General features: G+C 37.9%; 1 protein-coding gene across 2 annotated transcripts in view; it reads left to right on the top strand.

The window, feature by feature from the left end:
• The window catches only part of UMAD1 (UBAP1-MVB12-associated (UMA) domain containing 1), an 82,327-nt gene that overhangs the window by 48,943 nt on the left and 8,797 nt on the right, over window positions 1–24,587 (top strand). For both annotated transcript variants that reach the window (XM_061469286.1, XM_061469287.1), the window contains exon 3: window positions 15,063–15,148. In XM_061469286.1, the coding sequence (XP_061325270.1) occupies window positions 15,063–15,148 (86 nt within the window). The remainder of the gene's footprint in view (window positions 1–15,062; window positions 15,149–24,587) is intronic.

Raw genomic sequence — 24,587 nt, 5'->3', positions numbered from 1 at the left:
TATGAGGATTTAACGTTTTGATTATAGGACACGTTCCCGAGTAGAGCACACATAAAGCAGTAGCTGCATCATGGAAACTGAATTCTCTCTTGTTTTATGGAAATCATTAATCTGCTGTAGCAGCTGCCTATCAGATATGTGAGTTCAGGTCTTTGTGACCTAGAATTTCATCTACCAGTTTGTCAACCACTTGAATAGGTGTCAGGTAACACAGCCCTTTGTGCATGGGATGGGGTGGTTCCCTGGCTTGTTTTACAGGGAGTCAGCCAGGTGATGCTGATCTGTGCTCTTCTCTGAGTACTGAGTTCAAAATGGAGGTGGTAAGGAGTATGGCTAGACATGGGAAAGAATATCAATATGACTGTTTCAGGTCTCATTTTAGCAAAATTCCTCATGTTCAAGGTTCAGGTGACTGCGCTTTAAACAGAATATATAAAAAATGCATGGCCTTACCTACTTTTTTACTGCTATACCCACAAAAAATCAAATACTTGGATGGCTTCTTTGCATTGACCAAGTAAGATTTAGATTTTTCATAAAATTACTTTCCCCATAGTAATCCTTACAGCCAGTTTATGTAAATTCTGAGAGAGCTGTCATCCAGACTAACGCTCTTGGCTTCCACAGACAGCTCACTGAACACAGCAATTCAGCTTTGTGTAGTGGGTGTTCACTTATATGATTCCGTGGGGCTGACAAAGTAAAAAGGAATACAAGTTTCTCATGAAGAGAAAGCAAAAAGCAGAAAACTAGTTGCATTGTTGGCCCACTAGGAAGAAAGGGAAGAAAACGAAAAAATACTCTAGCTCCCTACAACTCCTCCAAAAAGGAGCATTTCCTAATATAATAAATTGGGGGGGGGGGGGGTTGGTAGGTTTCAGAATTTCATCATGGTTTTGATATGTGAGTGCTTGCACACTTTTCACATGTCGATTTGTATGTTATCTACAGTGACGACTACATTTAGATCCAGAATACTGCCTCCTGTTTTTTTCACAATGGCATGCAAAGCTGGTGCTGTGATAGGGTATGTTTCTACAGGACAGTTGAGCCACTTAACTGCCTGAAGAACAGGTCATCCTCCTTCTTGCTCCTGAAAGCAGAATTACTTTCTTATCACCTTTGTGCCAGCTCTGCCAGCTCATTTGGCATCTCTGATTTAGCTCACTAAACTGTCAAAAAACTAATCCAGCAAGAAAGGGAGTATGTATTTATCTTTTTGAGCAGTTCAGTGAGCTTAGGTGGCTCACAAGATCTCAGGAGGCTCTGGGAGCCACCATCACAGAAGAAACAGTGGGAGCACCTGGGCTCTGGGGAGAGGCAGAACTGCTTCTTGGCAGCACTGAGCTGTTAGCCTGACTCAGCCAGGTTGTGAAAACTCACCCTTAGGTAACAGTGTTCACACTATTTTCACACAGTTTGACTGACAGCTCTTCAAATAGTAGCCAGGAGGGAGTTACCAGAGTATGCAGCTTGTTTTTGTAGGGTGGCCTTGTCTCTTGTGTTTTGAAACACATACTCACTCTATTCTAATTGTGTTATTGCATGGAAACATTCTGCAGAAAAATTACATGTGCAGGGCGGACTTGTGTGGGAGCAACGTTGAGCAAGTAGATAGGGAGCCACAGAGCCCCCAAAAATTTGTACTTCAGCCTCTGAGACAGTCTGCTTATTGGATGTTGAGGAATTCCGAAACCTTTGTATTTCTGGTCTGCTGAACACTGCAGGCTCAGAAGCCTAAGACAGAGAGTGGTCCTTCATCTTTCAGGAAGTTTTTCTTAGAAGACCTGGTAGCCCCGTTAGTGTAGCTGACACATCACCATGAGTCTCCAGTGCCCATAAGCCTGAAGTTCTCTTCAAACCCTGGCTGCAGTTTGAAACAGTCGGAGCTCACCCCACCGGCTCCCCAGGGCCTCTGGGAAGGGGGTGGTTGCCATGTCACAAAACAAGAAAGGTTCTTTTTTGAACACTGCCCGTCTGCCTTTGTGCTCTTGAAGCTGATATGGTCCTACATAGGTGTTTGTTGTTTGTTGGGTTGTTGGGTTCTTTTTTTTTTACAAATTGAAATGTTTTGGTTTCAGCTGGAAAATGCCATTTCTGTGCAGAGTTTGGGGAAAGGACTGATGTACAGAGTAGACATAACTTGGCATAAGTGTTGTTAGCCCTCAGATGATTCCACACAGTTCACAGCCGATGATAAAAGTTACAGCCAGCTGTGACCTTTTCTCATTTTCTCCATGTTTGAGAAGAGTATGGTGTGAAGTCCTGGCAGATTTATTTTTTTTTTAGCAAACTATTCCAGCACTGCACAATGATTGTTTTTCTCCTCTTTGCTCTGTGGGCAGTGTTGGTGTCACTTTTTGGTGTACATGCAAACATTTGGACATTTCATTGTAAGACACAGCCAAAAACCTATCAGATGGACTTTCACAGCTGATGCCATTGTATCTTTGGATATTTTAAAATGGTGGGCTTCTTTAGACTTTTTAAACTAAATTTCTCCCTTCAGAAATTCTCATTCATTTCCCCCCCAAAAAAAAACTTTTGTCCTGTTCTTCAGATACTTTTAAGGAATTCTGCTAGTGCTGTTTTGTGCTGATATTTCAATTTTTTTTTCCTAACAGATCTCCACTACTGCATTTGTGTGACACAAAAATGCAATTGAAGGTCCAAACTACTAGTCCAGAAGTACTAAAAATCTGTGAATATGTAATGCTATTTATCGCATTGCCTTTAAAATCAAGCAATCTAGCGACAGTATGTTGAAGTGAACATTTCCATGTTGTTTACACACAAGTCAAAAGTAAAACAGAAGTTCTATAATGTAGTTTCTTCTACAAAGCTGGCTTTAAAATAAAGTTCCTAGAAATACTAAACCAGCTTAAAGCGCAAAAGTAATAGGAAAATAACACTTTAATCCTACTTAATCCACATTATTGACCTATGTGTTCTAATGAATAAATAAATTATGTTGTCCTTTAATCATATGTGTGGAACTGGTTATTCATGAGAGAGGTCTGATCCAAAGATTAGCTACTGTGCTGTTTTTTCAGTTTCTGAGGACAGGTTAAATGGATTTATGTTTTATTTTGTGAGGAGATTGCCTGCTTCTTAACCTGTTTTTTTTTTGTTTTTTGTTTGTTTTATTTTTTTGGGGGAGGGGGGTTAGATCCCTTTCCCAAGTCTGAGATAGCTCAAAAGATGGTAGTAATATAATGGAATTAATGGTGTAAATTGACAGTAATATTTCAAGGAGTTATGGAAGCAGAGATATTTTCTTTGTTTTGTTGAATAATTTGTTGAGACTCCTTTTGGATATAGGTTTTCCTTTTTTTTTTTTCAATATTCAGAACCTTTGTGTAACAACTCTAGGTATGTTTATAAACTTGTTACTACACAAAATCCAGAGAGTTTATGCTTCCTTTTTAGAGGAAAACAAACTATGTTGTGTTCTGAAATATTCTGCAAGTATGTGTCAGAAATACAAAAGGTGCAATGTATGTACCATAAGGTTTGCTGTACAGTGACATAAGATTGCCAGGCTGCCATCTAGAAGATAGCTTTCAGAAAAATGTGGGGAGGGAAGCTTTTTGAGCCACTGTATTTGTAAACTTCCTGGTGAAAGCTTAGATGTTAATAGAACTTTCTGCTGCAGGTGTATTGGTGCCAGGGTGTCACACAGATCCATATAAACTGTGTATCAGTGTATCTGTATAACTTTGTGTGTGGTGTTATATTTCAAATTGATTCAGCTTAACTTTGTTTCAGATTTGAGTGGGGCTTCCGTGCCCCTGAGAGGATGGTGGCGCTTTAAGTACAGAATGATTATTACATTGCAGATTTCTTGTAATTATGGCCCATTAAAGTTACTTTGAATGAGCATCCTGTCCTATGCATTAATTTTTCTTCCCCTAAGTATTTACTGTCTACTACTTTCAGAGTTTTGAGAAGATGTGGAAAAAAAAAAGAAAAAAGAAAGTAAGTTCATAATAATTAATGTGAATGTTATAGGCAGCTGCTCAGACAGGAAGGGTAGTTATTGGGATGAGGTTGTATATGCTCATCTGCTTATCACGGTGCATCCCACAGTAGCTAGTGGGGCAAAGATGTAAGTAACTCAAATATGGGTAGACTGAGAGATTGATTTACATTTTTTTCCTGTGGGTTTTCCCTCCCCTTAATTATTTTAAAATTATTTATTGTTTAAACATGACTGAAATGCTGTCAAGATAAAATAAAACACAGCTTTCTTTAGAACAGGAAAAGCAATGAAGTTCAGTTTTTCAAGGGCTTCCTTGAGGATGTAGTCATAGAATAATAGAATAATAGAACAGTTTGTGTTGGAAGGGACCTCAAAGGTCATCTAGTTTCAGCCCCACTGCCATGGGCAGGGACATTTTTCACTAGACCAGGTTGCTCAAAGCCCCATCCAGCCTGGCCTTGAACACTGCCAGGGATGGGGCATCCACAGCTTCTCTGGGCAGGCTGTTCGACAGTCTCACCACCCTCATAGTAAAGAATTTTTTCCTAATGTCTAATCTAAATCTGCCCTCTTTCAGTTTAAAGCCATTCCCCCTTGCCCTATCGCTATATGCCCTTGTAAAAAGTCCCTCTTCAGCTTTCTTGTAGGCAGCTTTTAGGCACTGGAAAACTGTTATACCTCTTCCTCACTGCTACAATAGTTCTGGCTATTTCTCTGTATTACTATAGTGGCTTCCCTTGCCTTCATTCCCAGTGGCCAACCGCAGCAATATTTGCCAACTGACCTCCTAGCTGGCCAAAGAGAACAGAGAGCAATGGGTTTTTTCTTTAGGAGGGGCATTACTTCTGGTCTCTTTTTACCAGTAAGCTGCAGATTATATTCTGTAAACACCCTCAAGTCTTCTATCTCTGTGCCAGTTTCAGCCACATTTGACAACGTTTTCCTGCATTATCAAGGACAGAAGATTGATCATGTAAATTTTATCTTTAGTAACCATCTTAAATTCGCATTATTTGTTTTCTAACATAATTTGCATTTATGTAGCAAGCTTCATATGCAAATATTAGGCTATCAGCACCTCAGGTTTTGACAGGAAGATAATTTTAATGCATGCTAGACCTACTGACATGCAAGTTACACAGTGTAACCAAGAGACTGAGCAGGCAGACTGCACTGCAGATTTCGGAGTCCTAGGAAAATCTCTTTCCTCATCAAAATTGGCTTCAATGTGCTGTTTTCATTCTAGACAGGATTGTCTCTAGAACTACATGACAAATAAAGCAGGAGGAGGGGACTCCTAATCTCATAGTTAAGGGAGGATAGTGAAATAATCTTAATTTCATATTGAAAAGTTGAATGTTATAATAAATATTTACTTTTTGAACAACACCTGAGCCTGTAATCTGAGATAAGATTTACAGCTTAGTTTTCTCTAGTGACAAGAAAATGATATTGCTGAAATGTGTTTAAGGGAAGGTTGCTGGCTGGCAGTACTCTGCCTGGGCTCTGCTATTGTCTTCAACTGAGTTTGTTGTTGTTACAAATGTTTCCCCAAAGCCTTTTACCTCTCATCGGGAACTGAAGAAGTAAAGACTTTTATTGTTTTGAGATTAAACTTGTTATCATCCTTCCAAGCAAAATAAGAAAACACAGGAAGCATTGTGAAGATCATGACTGTTACATTCTCATTAAGGGTAAAGAAGACAAAGACAAAGAGAATAAATCAAGGTAAATAGCACTGTCTTTATTTCCATCTCTTGGAAAAACAAAAAGGATCTAGTGGAAGACTGTAACCATAGAAGAAAATCTTGCTTGCAAACTGCTGCTTCTTTTACATTTGTTGCATACCAGCCCAACCAACAGCAAAATTGGATTATACTAAGTGAAGACATCTTTCACTGCCCAGGAAGAAGATTTGAGAGTGAGGTGGAAAGTAAAGAGATTATATAAATTAACACTAAACTTCTCCAAATGTCTAAAAATCTAAGGGATTTCTTGTTTTATTCTTAACCTTAAAACAATGTACTTATTCTGTGGGATGACTGCTCTGGTCTAGATGACTATGAATAAGCTGACACTCAGTGATTATAGAAATAATCTAAAAAAAAAAAATTGTAATCAAGTCATAAAACTTTTCTTTGTCAAAAAAGTAGGTTAATGGTTTACTTCCCCAGAAAAGTATGATTCACTTGTGCTTAGAAGGTTGCATTTGTTTTGATGGGAAGAAAAGGGGCTTATCTGACAGATGAAGTGAATGACAGGAAGATTTAAAGGTTCTCTAGGAATCTCAAGAACTGAAGCTTCATGCATGTAGAGACTGGCCTATGTCATGCAGTCTATGCCTTCCAGGCATTTTTGCAGGTTTGGTTTTGTTTTGTTTTTTCCTAGGGGCAATGTTCATGATAAATACTAATTTATAATAAATATGCTGGGGTCTTATCCCCAGAAAAGTATCATCAGTTGAACAAAGGCAGAGTACTGAATAGTTTTGAGGTTCTCCCTGAGGCATTGACACACATGCCCAGTGAAGCATGAATGTTGGGTCAGAAGACTTAGAGGACATACTGTTATGTAGTTTTTGTTTTCAATTTCTTTCTAATAAAATGATTGAACATGTCATAAGCCCTTACTTGGATCTGTACTATATTTATTGCTTGTACTATGTTTCAGTACTAAGGATGTATTGAGTAGCGGATAAGTCATACCACCGGCTCATTCCAATAGCAAAACTAGATAAGAAAGGTGTGGCAGCATCTAAGGTAGTAAACTAGAGTGGGATTTCCAAATAACAAAATGGAAAAGTGAGATCTTCCAAAAGATATGCTGTGGCAGAGGGTTCAGTGTTTTTGTGGGCTACTTAGAAAGGCTGCTATGCATATATAATATATATAATTGCATGGGTGCATCACACTGGTAAATCAGAATGAAATTGATCCTTAGCATTTCTTTAGGCTTGACATTAAAGTATCATAAATTAAATCTAAAGTAAAATAACATTTCATCATAGGGGATCCTGGCTCATGAATGAATGAATTCTACAGTTTTCTTTGAAGATGACTGTGGACCTGGAGGTAACAAATAGTAGAGGGATAGATATAACTAAGAGACAAGAGAGACTGTGGAACCTCCATCTTTGGAGACTCAAAATTAAGCTGGACAAGCACCTGAGGAACATAGTTTCACTTTGAAGTTGGCCCTGCACTGAATTGGGGGTTGGACTAATGTGACCTCCAGGGATTCCTTTGAACCAAAATTTTGCTATGAAACTCTTCAGCTTTTGATTCATCGGCTTTCTGAAAAAGTTGGGCACCTATTGAAAGAAAGACATATAAATGGGGGTCAGGGGAGTTGGAATGATTTAGCCTTAGTGAAGTGGTTGGAGATGGAGATGGATTTAAATTCTATAGGTCCTTTGTTCTAGGCTCCAGGAAAGCTTTGAAAGAAGCTAAATTTTTAAGAAATACAAAAAATGTGCAGAAATAAAAATTTTTTTGCAAACTTAAAAGTATGTAGATCTGGGATACCAGAAATTTACAGCAGCCTCAAATCTTTCATGTTGTTTTTCTGTTGCCATCTGCCTAAAAGTTTTTGGTTTGGGGTCTTGTTTTGGTTTTTGGTGGTGGTGGTGAAGTTTCTGTAAGGGAGTTTTTAATTCATGGTTTTGCTGTGATCTCGACAGTGGGATGTGGGTTGAGAAGACCCTGACAGAATTGTTTAGGCAGATGGAGACGCTACATTAAGATTGCCTGCAGAAGGGTGGGATACCAAAGTGAAACTGGGTAGAAATTCATAGTGCCACTCCCATAATCTTCACTGCCATGTGCCGTAGTTGGATTTGCTATTCCTCTTAATTGGGAAAGGACTGAACCTTGTTACTTCATGTCTCTAAATGCAAAAACATTCAGGATAATATTTACCTTATTAGTTTCCTCCCTTCCTTTTACAGGTTTGAAGAAATCAGTCTTTCAGGGTTCTCAATGCAAGTTTTATATAGATTTTTCTCTTGGTTTGTTAGGATAATTAGAGGAGATACTGGTAAGTTCTACTCCCAGTCAAAAGTTTATTTGGAGGACCCCTTAGTACCTAGGTACGCAGACACTGTTGAAACTCAGTGTAAGGCTGTCAAAGATTTACCATGTGCCTGCTTAGGCTAACACAGAACTCTGATGTAGTATGGGCTTACACAGACTTCCTTCTCATTCATCATTCACCCTTATGAGGCATAAACTCTTAATCTCTTGTTTTGCTGAAAGTTGCAGCTGTTGAGAATATTTTTTGCTGATGTATTGGATTTTTGGGGGTATTATTAACTTGTTGAAATGAAACTGCTGTTGATATGAAAAGCTTTAATATGAAATCAGGATGAGGTGACCTCAAACTAGGATGACTTCATTGTTTTGCCAACTATACATATTCTTCTAAGACTGTTAATGTCTTGGCCATGTGGACACGGAGGCTAATGAGGATTGATGTATAGGTTTTTTAGCACTAACGCTAAATGGAATGGTAGTCCCACTTTTAAGAAAAGAGCCGCCTACCCATTAATGTCCCATCTCTCACACTGAAGAAGACAGCAACTGGCTAGTGCCTTATTTGGTTCAGATAGATCATTGAGTGGTCTGTTAATGACCAGTGGTAACTGCCAAATTGCTTACAGTGTATTATATTTTCTTACAATTGTGTACAATCCATTCAGGGGGGTTGGACTAGATGATCCTTAGCTCTTTTTTCAACAACAAACCATTCTGTGATTCTGTGCTCGTTAGCAAAGATTCTAAAGTTCTTCTCTCTGTCTTCTGTTAATTGTCTTGATCCCATAAAGTCAGCACAACATTGTGTCCTGGGTTCTGCCATCAGTGATCCCTGGTATCACGCCACTGCAGTCCCCAACTCACAGGGTAGCAATTGGCTGGTAAACATATTTCACTGATAATCTGCATTGGCAGCTCAGCCCTCTTTGGTACTAAATGTAGCTACAAATTCTTCTTGAAATGAACCAGGGTGACTGAGATGAGGCTTGAGAATAGAAATGGTAGTAAGGAAAACAGCAGCCACTTGACATCCAATGCTGCTTGTCCGTATGCTGCATGCACCAAAAAAAGGGAAAGAACTTTTTACTTTGCTGTAAACTTGCAGTGGTGCTGAAAGTAAATGGAAGATGTGGTACACCCTGGGAGTGGGTGCTGGAGAAACAAGCATGGCTTGGGAGAAACTTACAAAAACACTTTTCATCCCTGCTGAAGGAACTGGAGGATATTTAAATTAAGCTGAAGAGGAGCAAAACTCAGAGAAGTGATACTATCAAACGTCTTTACACAGAATTGTGATTGTAGGGATTCCTGAGACTCAGATGTTCAGCAGAGAGGGGGAATTACAACACTTGTTAGATATCTCCCTTTTTTGAAAGTGCTGCCGCTATATGGACTGAAGCCTGAAGTTCTGTTAGTTTATCCTGCAGCAGGGTGACTTGAAATTGGTGTGTCTGGTCTGTCTTTCTTCCTTATCTCAGGGATAGAGAGGAAGATTTATGAGTAAGAAAGATGTGTAAGTAACTGCAACAAAATCTTGATACTTCTACAGAGTCAGCCTCTCCTGTTTTCAGATCCTACTAATCCTCTCTTAAAACTTTTTGTCTTTTTGCTTCCAAGTAGAAGAAGATAATGACAGGCAACAAACACTTAAGCAACTCACTAAGGTATAATGGAAAATAGCTGTTTGAAGCTGAGGGTGACATTTGAAAATATGTATTTGCTAGCTCGTTACTGCTTGCTGTGTTGCACGTGCTTCACTGTCTTACAGGATTCTTGTGCAGACCAGAACAAATGTCAGTCTAAGTTTTAGAAGTCTCTAAAATGTATTTGCAACTGGTTTTAATTATTTAAGATGAGGGTGGTCTCAGCTTTTAAATGCTGTTGATCAAGAGACTACACAGCTTGAGGATAACAAAATGCTGCAAGAGGAAAGAGTATAAATAGAAATGCCTCTTCCTTGTTGAGTAGAAGCCAAACTTGTGGTTGAACTGTTCTATATAAGAGTTCACAGAGGTCCAGATAGGCAGCTGAATGCAGATTTCTGAAGAAACTAAAGACTCTGAGGGGGACTTACATAGTAGATACCGAAGACTCAACTGGGTATTTCTTTCCTGTGCAACACCTGGCTACAGTTCTTGGAAAAAGGAGATACCAGTGGAACTCACTGAATGTTGGTGTAAATCCAGCACCAGCTCAGTGAAAGGAGAAACGTATGTCTGACCTTTGAGTGCAATGCCATTTATTTGGGCCTGGAAGAGGCTTAATATAACTTAAAAAGATCCTCCCAAGACTGAGGATTTGAAATATGGGCTTTTCTGGACAGTAGGATAAATATGTCTACTGCTCTCTTTTCAAACTTTAAAATATTTTTCCTTTGGTAAGTATGGAACCATTTTGCAGCAATAAGCATAATATATTTTTTTCCTCTGATAAATTTTCTTGGTAACATACTGCATATTACAGGATATATAATAGGTTTAAACCATATTACACTGCACAGAGTGTCCCTCATTTCAAATTCTTGAAGGCTCTAAATAGTATGTTTTTTTTTAGATACATGACTTAGATTTTTTTTTTTTATAGGAGTTTTATGACTAAAACTTTGCATAACGCTTTTAAACCAAGGGGTATACGAGCCAGAATCTGTTTGGTAAAATGAATCATTTTGTCTGTTATCTCTTAATTAAAATAGAGCTTTAAACTTGCTCTAGTTCAAACAAATTAGTTAAAGAAATCTTATGGCCTATTTTTATATGGGAGGTTAGGCTAAATGATTGCAGTGGTTCCTCCGGCCTTATCTGTGGGTATATTTGCAGTTCAGTTCTGACGAAAGACTTTTTTGGAGAGTGGTGGTGGGTATTTGGTAGCCCTTCCTACTAAGGTCATGTGTTTGTGAATTTGTCAAAGCCAGGTTTCAGTTGCTTAGTTTGGTGAAATTGTGGCTATATACCAGTTTGCATCAGGATTGTTTAAGGGATATTATTTGTGTTGTTATTTTCCAGGGTGTGGGGGGCGAGGGGGAACACGACACAGATACCTGGTTCTTTGGTTTTCCCCAGTCAAAACCTGTCTATCAGAATGTATGAAGAGCTTAAAAGAGCTCACATTAATTCCTGCACCCAAAGGTCTGTGCTCTCATGGGATGTCTGTCTGGTGTTTACCTTCATAGCATGAAGGTAGATGAGAAGAGGAGATTGCAGGGTTGCAGTGGAGAAGAGGAAAAGCCAGATCAGAGGGAAGCAGCTGAAGGGCTAAGCCTGAAGAAGAAGGAAAAACTGTAACTTCCAGTAAAGGGAAGAGATAAGAATTTAGGTCAATGGGAAACCAAGGCAAGCTGAAGAAAAAAAAAAAAATTAGGGGTGGCTAAACAAGATGGGTTAGCTTTGGCAAGATTGATAAGGTTGGGAACTGGTAGAGCTGGGGAGGTATGTGGGAGTTAATTCAGTATTTGGACTAGTAGAAACAAGGATGACTAATCTGTTTGGATATTTGAGATAGGAACCAGTAAAAGAAAAAACTACACTGAAAATACCTATTTCTCTGGAAAACTATTCTATCCTAGTGGATATCTTGGGCAGCTTGGTGTGCAGCTGCCTATAACCATTCTGACTCCAGTAACTCAAATAGTAACAGCCGATGCAAAGATTCATGCCTTACCCTTGCAGGACCATATATGTTTATTTTTGGCAAGAAAGAGCTCTGCATTGAAGTTCAGTTTACAAAGGCAATTTGAGTTGTGAAACACTATAGATATTGCTACATTTTGGCCTCCTTAAGAACTCATGACCTCCAGGAGTTGGATGTCAAAGTTCTAAGTTGAAAAATTTCATTTATCTCCAAATGAGCTGTTCTTATTCTTCCTTTCCTGTGAACACTTTTACATTTTTAACCTTTTGGTCCTGATTTCAAACAAAGATTCTTTTCATCTTAAGGAAAACTAATCACAGGAAAAAAGTATATTCTGGATAGCATTAACACACATGAATTTGGTCTTTTATTTTTTGCATATAAAAACTTCAGAGTGCTTTCCCAGGAATGCTATGTAAAGACAATGAGTAAAAAGTTGGCTCCTGTGATTCTGAAATCTCTGGTGTAACTCTCTTTCAGTATGTTTATGCGTACACCCAACTTTACCCAGTATGAGTCATCTCACTGACTTCAATTAGCTGTCCCTTTGCTACTGACAGGTTGTGCAGCTCTTTCCTTACACACTCAATGAGTCTTTGTCCAGCTCACTGCAGTCTACTTGGATCTTCACAAGTCTCCATGCAGTTAGTATAAGTTCCCTTGACAAATCCTCATTTTAGGGAGGGGTATCCTGTGTAGTCTTTCATCCTGCATCCTTGATGGAATGTAGGACTTGAAGTGACACAAATGGTCATTCATCTTCCTTGTTTTGATGGGGTTGATACCATTTGTGACAGATGTTTCTACAACCTACCCTTGAAATCTTTTGGAGGTGGACCACTGTTTAAAGTGACCATTTCCTTAGGCCGTGTCAAGTACTTATGTAGCCTGACTCCTGGAGAAATTGATCTAGCCTAAATCTGGTACAACTTAAAGTTACTCTCATCCACAGCAAATGTCCCAAAAATATGTACTTTCATCTTCATACATCTCATAACCATTTTCATGCCTCCCCAAGTTTTTGCAGTCTTTCATTGCAGAGTGCATTCACAAGAGCTCTAATAATTTTTTCTTTGAAGGCCTGTTCATTATAAATGTAAACTAATGGTTTGGCATAATTTATTTCCATGGTTGTTACTTACCTCATTATCTTATAGGTGCTTACAAATTTTGTTTTTCACATTATTGTGCGGTGGAATCGATGATTAACTGAATTCCCATCTTATTTGTCTCACTCCTCCTCCCTCCTCTCCCATTTTTTAAGGTGGTGTGAATACAAGTGCTTTGGAATATTTTATGCAGAGAATTACTAGTTGACTGAGAAGCATTTTTCCATTAAATACTTTTTCCAGAAAAGATCTTGGAAAGCATAGACATTAATAGAATTAATAGGCATTACTGACCTATAACAAAGAGGATTTATTGAATATACTCAGAATACACTGTTAGGAATAATGCCTGAGTATTAAACAGCATGCCCAATGACTGCTTGTTTTCATAAGATAATTTCCCAAACATTGCATTGTACCCAGGGGACCCGACCAGGTTCTGAGGACGGCATGGAGCAAGCATGTGTGGACCTGGGTGTCAGGGCTTCCAGGCTAATGGGACATGGGCAGAATCTGGCTGCTCTTCCCAACAGCTTCTGCCAGGTACATCGGCTCTAATTAAATCTCAGGAGAAAATGGTGATTCATTTCTGATGGACACAGGCTTAGCAAAGGACTTACACAACAGTAACTTGAACCCTTTCATTTAGAATTGCTGCTGCAGGACTCCTTAAGGATAGAGACTTTCAAAATACTCCATTACAAAAACCATAGCAGTTCAAATAAAAATAAAACTGGAATTACATGACTAAATTTTTCACTGGTCATCTCCTCTTATAAACTATTTACTGAGTAGCACTATGTCGTGGGTTCAGCAGTAGCAGTCATTTTTCTCCTTCTTAGTAGCTGGTGCAGTGCTGTGTTTTTGACTTTCAGCCTGGGAACAGCGCTGATAACACTGATGTTTCTAGTTGTTGCTAAGTAATATTTACTTTGACCAAGGACTTTCTGAGTCTCATGCTCTCCCAGGGAGGAGAGGAAGCCAGGAGGAAGCAGAGACAGGACACCTGACCCAAACTGACCGAAGAGATATTCCATACCACAGCATGTCATGCCCAGGATATAAAACTGAGGGCAGTAACCCAGAAGGGCTAGATCACTGGTTGGGTCGGGCTGGGTATCGGTGAGTGGGTGGTGAGCAGTTGTATTCTCTTCCCTTGTAATTTCCCTTATCATTATTATTATTGGTGGCAGCAGTAGTGATTTGTGTTATACCTTAGTTACTGGACTGTTCTTATCTCAAGCCGTGGGAGTTGCATTCTTTCGATTCTTTTCCCAGTCCCTCCAGGAGTAGGGGAATGAAGTGGGGGGGGGGGGGGGTTGGGGGTGGTAGTGGTGGTGTGAGAGAGCGGCTGTGTGGTTCTGAGTTACCAGCTGGTCTTAAACCATGACACACTGATAGCAGGAGATAATCCACAAAATCTTTACAGCTCCTTGTACACCCTCCCACCAACAAAGAAGATCATAGATGATAGGCTAGGTGGATATTTGGTTTATTATGTCTGGGAAAAAAAAATGCTCGTGTTTTTTTTGTTGTTGTTGTTGTTTTACTATCTCTATCTTTAAAATTAATGATGTACCTTCTGTCTTTAAAAAAATTTAAATACTCTTGTCTCTAGTTTATTGCTGTGATCTGCTCATCTTATAGATTGGTACCAGCTGCAGCTTTTGGGATAAACTGGATCATATGTCCTCAGTAAAATCCTGGGCAGAGGTAGCCACATCTTTGCAATGGGAGGAGGCTAACGGCCAGCCTGACAAGTAGTCATTGTTCCAGTACAGTCAAACCCAGGCTGTTTCTCTCAGTATACTCTGTCTCTCTTTCAGCACTAGTGCACAGATATCCTCTGTATGGAAACGAGGTTACAAATAAGGGTGGTGCAATGGTGCACATGTTCTCCCAGCCTGATACGGGACTGGGGTGTGATGAACTCGTGCTCCTGGTATTGCCTTTGCACCAGATACTTGTACTGCTATGTCTCCTTTGTTTGTCACTTTGCCAGTATTAGAATGTAGTGGTCCTACAAAGTGCAAAATACAGGCCCTGCATTTTTCTTTCTTTTTTTTTCCCCCTCTAATTTTTTTACCTTTTATTAACTGACACAGATTTATTCCTGGGTTTTGCAGACTACTTTTCAATGTTTTTCTCTTTTCACGCTTTCAAAACTGTAAATGTGGCAACAGAGTTCCCACTTTTCAGGGAATTGTATAATCTGATTTTAGGAAGACTCAGGAGTTTTTCCTGTTCTTTGTAAAAGAATTTTCAGTGATTGAATAGTTGGTTTTGTTTTTTATTTTTTTCTTACTTTGCCAGGTGACACAATTGATGATCAAAGTAGAGAGTCAAAGGATAAAACTTCATTTCCAGAGACCAGACCCATGTACAAGCAGCCTTCACAGGTAGGAGAATAATTTCCTTGTAGCACACACGATGAAACTTCCATAGCAGCTCATTTAAGAAGCATGAATATCCTGCAGGAGAAAGTTTCAACATATTCATATCTTCTGCAGACTGAGTACCTACTCAGCCTTCCTTGTCAACTATCATAAAAGAAGCACTGCTAGTAATTAGATGGCAATATTATCAAGGCCACCAATATTGGCTTGAAAAAGAAATAATGAGACAACTGGGCTGTATGGTATTGCTGAGTATCTTATTTTTATACTTGAGACACACAAGAACAAAAATACGGCTAGAATGTTAATGAATTGCATAGAAGCATTGGTGTGGTGAGTAGTGATACAAAACGTCAAACATTTACATAAGTCGTTTATTTCCCCAGCTACAATTATAAGTAACATGTTGTAAATGTGTGCGTATAATAGACTGTCTATGTGTTTGCTTTCTGTTTCAGGACTGTGTGGTTGTAAATAATCTGGACTTCTTTTTCTTCATCTGGTTTATTTAATATGTAAGCCATGTATACCAAAGAGGGCTTTTCAGAGTATTTTTGCATATGATGTACAAATACTTGCTTCTCCTGCTCTGAAAATGTTTTTGCAATGAGTATGAGCTTGTTTTCCATTGCTGAGTAGTTTTAGCTATTTGCAAGGTAACTGTGCCACATTTTGCTTGGATATTTTGTGCTTTTGAGATGTGTTTTGTTTGTTTGGGGTTTTTTGGTTTTTTGTTTGGTTTTTTTTGTGGTTTGGTTTGTTGGTTTTTTTTTCTTCTCTTAACCTATGTTTTCTCTCTTTCTCATAGCTAGCCTTGAAGCTAGCTGTGTCTCTGTCTGTCCATCTCTTCCCAATGCCATGTTAATATTTGTTATTGCTGAGTCCCTTGGTTTATCAAAGGTGTGTGTGATAATGTTGCATCTTTAAGAGTGGCCAACAGGTGGGTGTGATTTTCTTTTTTAATTCCAAATTAAATACTGTGTCTGATCCAGATATCCTTAATTCATCATAAGTAACATGTGGTTTGCCTTCTGATAATGTGGTAGTATGAATTAGTTACAATTAATCACAAAATTTTAGTCTGACTTCCAGACCCATGCACGTCTGAGCCAGAGTGTTTTGCAACCAAGTCCTGCAATTCTGAGGGAATATAACGCATTGATGTTGTGGGTACCTACTGCACAGACATAGTTTCTCCTAATACGATATTCTCACTAGGTATTCTGAATTGCAGTTATTGTAGTGTCAGTGGTTTGTTCAATTATATGGAATTTCAGTAAAACGTGAACTTGTGTAGATTTTAAGTGTTTATTAGTTAGAGGAAAAAAGCAAAGTTTTCTAAATAAAATAGCATATATTGCAGTGAAAATAAACCAAATATTTATTTTAACCTTTCTATTAAAAGACTCATGTCACAAAAATATTGTACAAACTGGCATGCGACAACATCGGTTAAATTAAGATACAGTGTTTAATTTAGCTAAGATATGAATTGCGGTCTAGATTTCAGTATTTGGACTTCATGTTTATCCTAAGGAATTCTCAATTTCTCAAATTGAGTAACTGAGGATATGGATAATTCTGTCCATTAAGAAAGCAATATTCCTATTTGCAGTGGTGAGTGTATTTTTATAAATTTGTGGGTGATCTTTACTAATTTAGCAAAACTGGAAAAGCAGTGTATTATGTACTCAGTGTGGCGCTGAGGCATAGAACATTAATTGAAATCATAAACTTATTAGCATTAAAAGAAGAGTGCTTCATAAGCACAGTACATCACATTAAACGATATTTGCTAGACTGTAAAATAGGATCAGATTTTTGTCATGCAGAGCGGAACAGAAGAGCATTTAGTTCTTCAACTGCATCTTTCAAGTGCTAGAAACTTGCTTTTATTTTTATTTTACAATTTATTTGATGTAGACTTTATGGAACATGGGAAGTGTTTTTAGAAATGTTATTTAAAGAAGAATGAAGTAATACTTTGTTCCTGGGTTACTTCCTTATTCAAAAAGGAAATGAGGTTGCGTTTGATTTTTTTGAACAAAGTATCTTCTGGAGTGTTTTTTGGTAACTGCCGTCATCTTTGGAATTGCCCATTTACTTGGATGCTATAGGATTTGTTTGCTGTACAGTTACTGAATAGTCAAATACAGAAATTGGTATAATCTTGCTTAAATTATTTAAATTAATGCATAAATAAAAGCTTACACTGAGATCATCTTGTAGCTACTAGCAACACGTAACCTCTTGCAACAAAGGTCATATCTACAGTCTGTGTTATTCTAAGAGGTTTTCATATTGCATGTATGTTAGAGGAACTGCAGATATTTAGAAAATTGTTGGAGGAAGGGTGTTCTCAAAGGCCAGCTTTAGTCCAAGCATTTCATCTTCTGCTGCAGAGAGTGGGAACAGAAGCTGCTGCTTTGAACAATCCCATGTGGAGTATCCTCTCCATCTCCATGGGTACAGATAGATGTTTGGGAGGGTCATCTCTCAGTGCCGAGTCAGTCCTATGGAGATGTGTTGTCCGGCAAGGTAATGAGTGCTCTGGGCCTAATCAAACATCCACAATGCCACTGAAGTTGCTTCAGGCTCATGAACTAAAAGTCATACACACATTTAAGTGCTTTTCTGGATTGAGGCCAAAATGCTTAGTGTTCTGCAGTGCTGAGAACTTGAATTAGTCTCTTTGTGACTGTGAAATACAAAGCCTCTAATTTTAACTGCAACACCATCATCATAGAAAGAGATATTACAGTGGGGGGTTTTTTTCATGCTTGTGAGTTTTCCATTATTATAGTACAGTTTCCAGATAATTCAATCTTTATCTGCTTTTAGTGGGAATTTAAGGTTATAGAAGATAACAGAATGGAAACGTTAGTTTTGATATATGAAGAGTGCCAGAGACCCTAGTAATGTGATGGGGTTATTTTTGATAATGAGCTCTTCCATTGGTAAAGCAAATTAGTGCAACCATGTATTTTTGTCCTACTGTGAGAACAATTACATAGCATATCTATTAGGAGACATAAAAAATACTTTTGACAGATGGTATGGCTGTGAATTAGGATTTATGAAGATTATTGTATGTCTGGTGTCCAGGACACCTGGGATTATTAAATTGATGTAAGAAACAACAACGACAACAACAAAAATTACATTCCTGATAATAGCTGCAGTGTTTTGTATCTCCCTACTGTCACCTTAAGAAGCAGCTTGTGTTTATTTGATATTGCAGTTCTTGACAATCCGACATGCGCTCTTTAGCCAACAGATGTCAGCAGATTTAATGGGTGAAAACTGTACCAGTAAGAGTATTAAAATAAACTACCAAAAATGAGAGCTGTCTTTAGATTGCAAACTAAGATTTTCCTCATGCTGTGTTCTGGTTCTGGTTTTGGTTTTGGTTTTCCTTATAGTCCTATTTCTCCCTCAGATACTTAATGGCTGTTGTCTTCTATCTAAGGAGCTTGTTATACGTTTTCTAGGGCAGAGGAGAATCCCCCAAGGGATTGCTTAATCCATAATTATCTAATTTATATGTTGTTGTTATAGCCACTCTTAATTATATACCTTGCTGTGATACTTATCATCATGGAATGTAGTTTTCTTTATGGATTGCAATGGTTCTTGTGCCCTTTCTTTTCATAATTTGCTACTAAAAACTGAGAATGTAGCAGAGAGCAAGCCCATGTTTCTTGAAGTAAATCTAATATTATCTATGGTTTCCTGCATATACTTATGTGCACCATTTTAGGCAAGTATGTAAACGAATTAGAGAACAAAAATTATATCTGAATTGGCAAATAATGTCCTCATTAAATTGCACCTTTGTAAAGCTGCCATGCCAGGATTCTGGATAGGTAAATAACAGTTTCCTAGGCATCTGGTTAGGGGTCATGTTAGTCAATTGGAAAGAAAGAAATACTATAAGATATAAAATATCAAAGAAGAGATAATGGGGGTTGTAACTGCACAGAGTAGGGGAAAAAATAATATTATTTTTATTCTTCTAGAGAAATTAACAAGTATTGCTTAAGTTGATAGACTTTTAAAATATCATTTTGAGCGGATCACCTGATATAATTTTAGGGCATGAATAATGCTAGTGTTACCTTGTTTTCTTTTTTATTAAAAAAATGTTATGTATTTAAAAATTTAAATTGAAATTAATTGTTTCTTTCAGACTTGTTATTGCCCACTTTTTAACTAAAGCTTGGCTGTCTGGGTTGTTTTTGCAAGTTACTGGAAAAGGAGCTGTAACTGATCGTGTTTGTTCAGTCACCCAACTCTTAGTTTATGGTTCAGAGGGTCCCATATTTAAAATCACAAGAAGCAAGTCCTGGGATAGATTTACTGCACCATTTTAAATATCCTACATTTCCTTTAGAGAAGGTGGTTTATATTCAGAATATTGGCCAATGATTGTGATTGCTTCCTTTTGACAAAATATAGTGTCTCTAGAAAATGTTGCTGCTTAGATTGTTTGTTTTTTTTTTATAAGCTCTTTTAAGCTAGAATTCTAGTCATGGCCTGGTTAGATTAATTGCTCGTCATATGTCATATTAACTCTAATATCTTCTTTTTCACATATAAAGCCCTTAAAGCATGTTGGTCCATATTTTCTATCTTCTTAATTGGGTATGTAAGCAATAATCACTTAATGAAATTATCCAGTCTTAGAAGCGACTAGAATAAGGCTGTCTTGCAGCAAGTCATCAAGCATGTACTGTTCTCTGAATGCTGGTACTGCCAAGAAGAAAGATCTTATGTTTTACTCAACTATTGTGTATGATCATAAGCTAAGCTATAGCAAGTGAATTTTTAACATTACATTTAAAGAAGAATGACTAGTTTTACCGTTGGTGGCTGCAATGGACATAATCTTTCTTAGCTCCCATTGTCCTTTGCATATACAGCAAATAGCTGGCAGTTCTTTGAGGGATACATGCACAGCCACTTATCAGAAGTGTGTACAAAGCACAGCTGCCATGTGATAAGAAAGGCACAGTATATGGTCATGATCTTAATAAGAATGAAGTTTAATAACACAGTCACCCTAAAACATCAACTACTGCATATTACAACTATTACTTTGCCACAGCATGTTTACTTTACAATGAATGCTTTATTCTATTGTAATATTCATATCACTATCTGATAATTGACAAAAATATGTAAGAAGTCTTCTAAGAAGATGAAGAAGTTCTCCAGCATATATGGACTAGTGGACTTAAGTCTGCCCTCAACAGTTGGGCAACTTAGAGGGAAGGGTGTATATTATGTATAAATATATCAGGTATACATACATATGTAAAATTTAGGAAACATGCTTATCCACAAAAAAGTCTGCTTCTGCATGTCACAAAGGATTAGTTGCGATGGCCTCAGAAACAACATTTTATAAACTCTGATTTGTGTAATTTATTGACCCAGGGTCAACCAGCAAGACCTGGGGGTGTCTTGTATGACTATCACCTTGTAGGGTTTTTCTGTTCTAAAGTGAATACTTAGACTTGTTATCTGTGTAACATGATACACGGCTGGGGTTATTTTAGATACCTAGTAATCATAGTAACATCAAGAATGCCATGTCCATTGTCTTTTTCTTAAAGGGAAGCATTATATTTTTAGATATAAGGAACTGGAGTGAGAATTGAGAGATGTGAATTAACATGGTTGTCACCAACTTCCTCTCTGATTTTGGAAAACAGTTTATTTTCAAAAACTGATAAAGCACCCTCTTACAAAGCACTTTTCTGTAGCACTTTGCAAGTGTGAAATACTGTTAAAGCCTTTGTATAACTTCAGTTATGATTTCATTACAACAAGAACTGAAGAAGCCTTACAGTCTTTTAAGATGAGGCAGAAGCATAACAGATGGATTGGAGCATCCCTCCCGTATGTCCAGTTTGTATGATTGGTGAGGTTTGAGCAACAGAAGACAAAATCACTTCCTGCAGGGACATGCAGACACACAAGCATGGTATATTTTCATTTTTTTTGATGCCTATATATGGCAATGTGTGTACCCCCATGTACGAAGTTCATAAAGTAGTAAAACTGGCCTGATTGGAAGCCTCTTCATTTTGAGAGCTAGGCTTTACTAAAGGAATCTGTGCTCCAAATAGTGACCAAGGCACATGTATACAGAAGCACAATTTGCATACCTCCCTATTTAGTTTGGGGAGACTCCCTATTTAGTTTGGGGAGACTCACTATATGCTTGACTTAATTGCATTCTTACTCAGTTGCATTGAATGGTTATTTGTAGCAGAAGCAGCTCAAACTGGGTGCCCAGATGTTCTCATCACATATTTTAGCCTTCTTCTAATTTTGGGATCTTCTGACCAGCTTAATCCCCAGATAAAACTACTGATTATCCTGTATCTCTTCCCCAAACACATGCAGTCAGACTAAAAGCCGGTAATGCTGGATCACTTTGCTGCTGTCAACAAATAGATTGGTCAGTCATTCTGCTTCTGGGAGCAACCCTTCTGGCTCTCCAAATATGAAAATTGATCTAAAATGCATACATCACTTGATGAGACTGTGTGCTAATACAGCCTGATGGTACAGTGATAATTACAGCATGATGCATTAGCATAAAATGGTGGCTAAAAGACTGTAGCATAGGGCAGTTTCTTAATAATTACTTTAAACACCAAGTAAGGAAAATAACAATGTCTATAGGTTAGTTTTGCTGCCACTTTCTGGGGAAACAAAACAAAAGAACACCCCCCCCCAAAAAAAAAAAAAACACAGAAAAACAGAAACACAAAATAGCAGTGGGCACTCCTTTTAATGGAAAGAAAATATGACATGAAAACTGCCTCATTTCAGTCCAAAATGCTGGTATTGATAAGACAGGAATATGTTTTTCTGTACTTTCTATCAGTGTGGTGATCCTTTCACCACAATGTGCTGCTGCTGTAATTTCTGCCTTAAATCCCCAAAGCTTCACCACTCCTTAGTCATACCAGATTTGTGAAAGACTGTGCATTGGGTAGTACATAGTCAAATTTTGTTATAAAGCGCTTTATGAAATTGCAAGATAAAATGGAAATCATTTGTTTGCAAATTTCTTTGCTTCCATGGTATTACAAATTTTAAGAATGCTTTTCTGCTGTTGTAATGCAATTAGTAGTCCTGCTTGATAAAAGCAAATCTATTTTTAAAACAAAAAAAAAGTACCCTTCTTCCTTTTCATTATGGTACAGTTACCTTCCTCTGGCAGAGAATCGAGTTCTGGCCACCTTAGAGGCCATCTTAATTGAAGTAAATGACCAATATTTGTTTCCTTATGTTTATTTAATTAATTATTTGATCCTTTACTGCTTTTATTCCTGCATCTCAGAAGCCTGAGCAGTAGGTGCTGGGGACAACTCAGTCTTCTTAATATTTTTACATTGAAGCTTTACAAACTTCAGCTCCTGGTAACCTGTTTGTTGAAGGTGCTTTTGGCAGCTGCTTCAAGTACAGACTGCATATGGAGGAACATAAAGTCAAACACCTATCTTTCCTTTCTCTCACTGAATTGAATCTCTCAAGCAGGTGGGACGTTGTGTTAAGAGAATCTTGCCTCATTCACTGGTTTTGGCATTAGAATGTTTTACATCTGTAAACAGGACATATTGCTAGTCTTGCCACATGCTTGGATTTTAAGCAGCATGATAAAAATCTCAGTACAAAGCACTTAGTACAGCAATTTTTATTCACATATCTGCCTGAGAATCCATTTATGTTCTTCAAGACTGAGAAGAGAGACCATTAGGAAGATACAGGGGCTTAGTTACCTAGCAGAACTTCTGAAAGCATGGCTGAGGATGTTGTTTGCAGGTAACACTGAAGAACTCCTGGGTTCAGACTAGTAATTCTTTGCTGTTCACTCTACTTAATTAGCTTTTTTTCTGAAAATCAAATCCAAGATAATTTCCTTTTCCTTTCCTCTCATTGTAGATGGAAATTGTTATCCCTCTGTCTTTTTCCGCTCACTGCTATTTACATTCTATGGAGACATTTCACGGATGTTGCAGACGACCTCAATTACTCAAGGAGAGATGTCTTGAAACAATAACTTCTGATTTATGCAGCTTTTCCCAGTTGTTTCAGTTTGCTGAAAAATTTATTGACTTTTTTTTTTTTAATGTGTGAAACCATGTTTGCTAAATATTTCCTTACTGGCTTTTTATGTTCACTTGTCTAAGTTCTTTTCTTAACTAGACAGCTTCCTTTCCTATTCAAGTACTTGGATTTTCATGCATTTTAGTACAATAATGAGAGAATGTACAATTATCCCTCTTTTTTAGAGCTTCTGCTCCATGGATAGCTACCATCTCAGAGAAACTGTCATCTTTATCCTGCCACAACAGATTACTATGTTGGAGCTTCTACAATTGCGGGGCTTGGGAGCAAGAGGTAGAGAGGAGGAGGCAGAGACCCAGTTTGTCTAAGCTTGTTCTGTTCAGGATATTAGCTTCCCAGAAAGTGTTCAGGATATTTTTTTTTGCTTGGAGCAGTAGAGAGAAACTCAGATCTTGTTGTCACTAACTGCATCAATCAAATGTAGCTGCTAAATTAAAAAGGATTATTTAAATACTGTCAATTTCATACGCGGTTAAAGTTTTACAAAAATTGTATATTCTCTGGCTATACTGAAAAGTTACCCGAGTTCCTATTACATCAGGAATGATGGTAGCAGGAAAATAAATGTGTGTACTTTGTGCTTTTGGATGACGCTGAAGTTACAGAACAAATCCATTATCAGCATTTATCAGATTTCTCTATTCATTTTGCAATATATTGACTTGCCCTTCACATCTGATTTGTGGCTTTGGAATGTGCTGCTGGATGTCTAGAGCTGCTTGCATTTTCAATTACAGTTCTTCTGGCTAGCAGTTTACTTACTATAGTAATTTTCCTGAACTTTTTAATCTTTCAGCATACGTGCTACAGAAAAGAAAAATCTGCCTAGTTAGTAACATTTCCTGACACTGGTAGAAACACGTGCTGAATATTATTCATGTTGCTTATTATAATGTATGAGGTCTTTGCTATGAATAGCTTGCATAGTACTTCAGAGGAAAGGAGGAACTAGATAAACTGTTCCTTACTGAACACACACCTCTCTCTTTCTTCTGAGATAATTCTTATCACAATATTCATGTTGCAGAGAAGAACGTGGTATAAAATTCACCTGTTAGGGCAGTGCTGTAAGCTCAGGGGCCTCAGAGAGGCACAGGGAGACAGCAAGAACAGGAAGCGTGCTGCAGAGGGGGCACAGCTGGTACAGCTCTTCAGTTATCAGATTTGAAAATGTTAAAATTGGTTGGGATAGAAGGACAGATAAGAATATAATTATTTTAGTTATGGTGGGTAATAAAGCATTTTTAATAAAAATGTAGAATCCTTTTCTGCTTCATTATTATTTCGGCTTTCT

This window comes from Pezoporus flaviventris, unplaced genomic scaffold (assembly GCF_033815535.1).
Source record: "Pezoporus flaviventris isolate CSIRO_AGI_PZ_B2104156 unplaced genomic scaffold, CSIRO_AGI_Pfla_v1 ptg000055l, whole genome shotgun sequence".
Taxonomy (NCBI): Eukaryota; Metazoa; Chordata; class Aves; order Psittaciformes; family Psittacidae; genus Pezoporus; species Pezoporus flaviventris.
The sequence above is the reverse complement of the archived record's forward strand: the minus strand, read 5'-3'. Positions and strand labels throughout refer to the sequence as shown.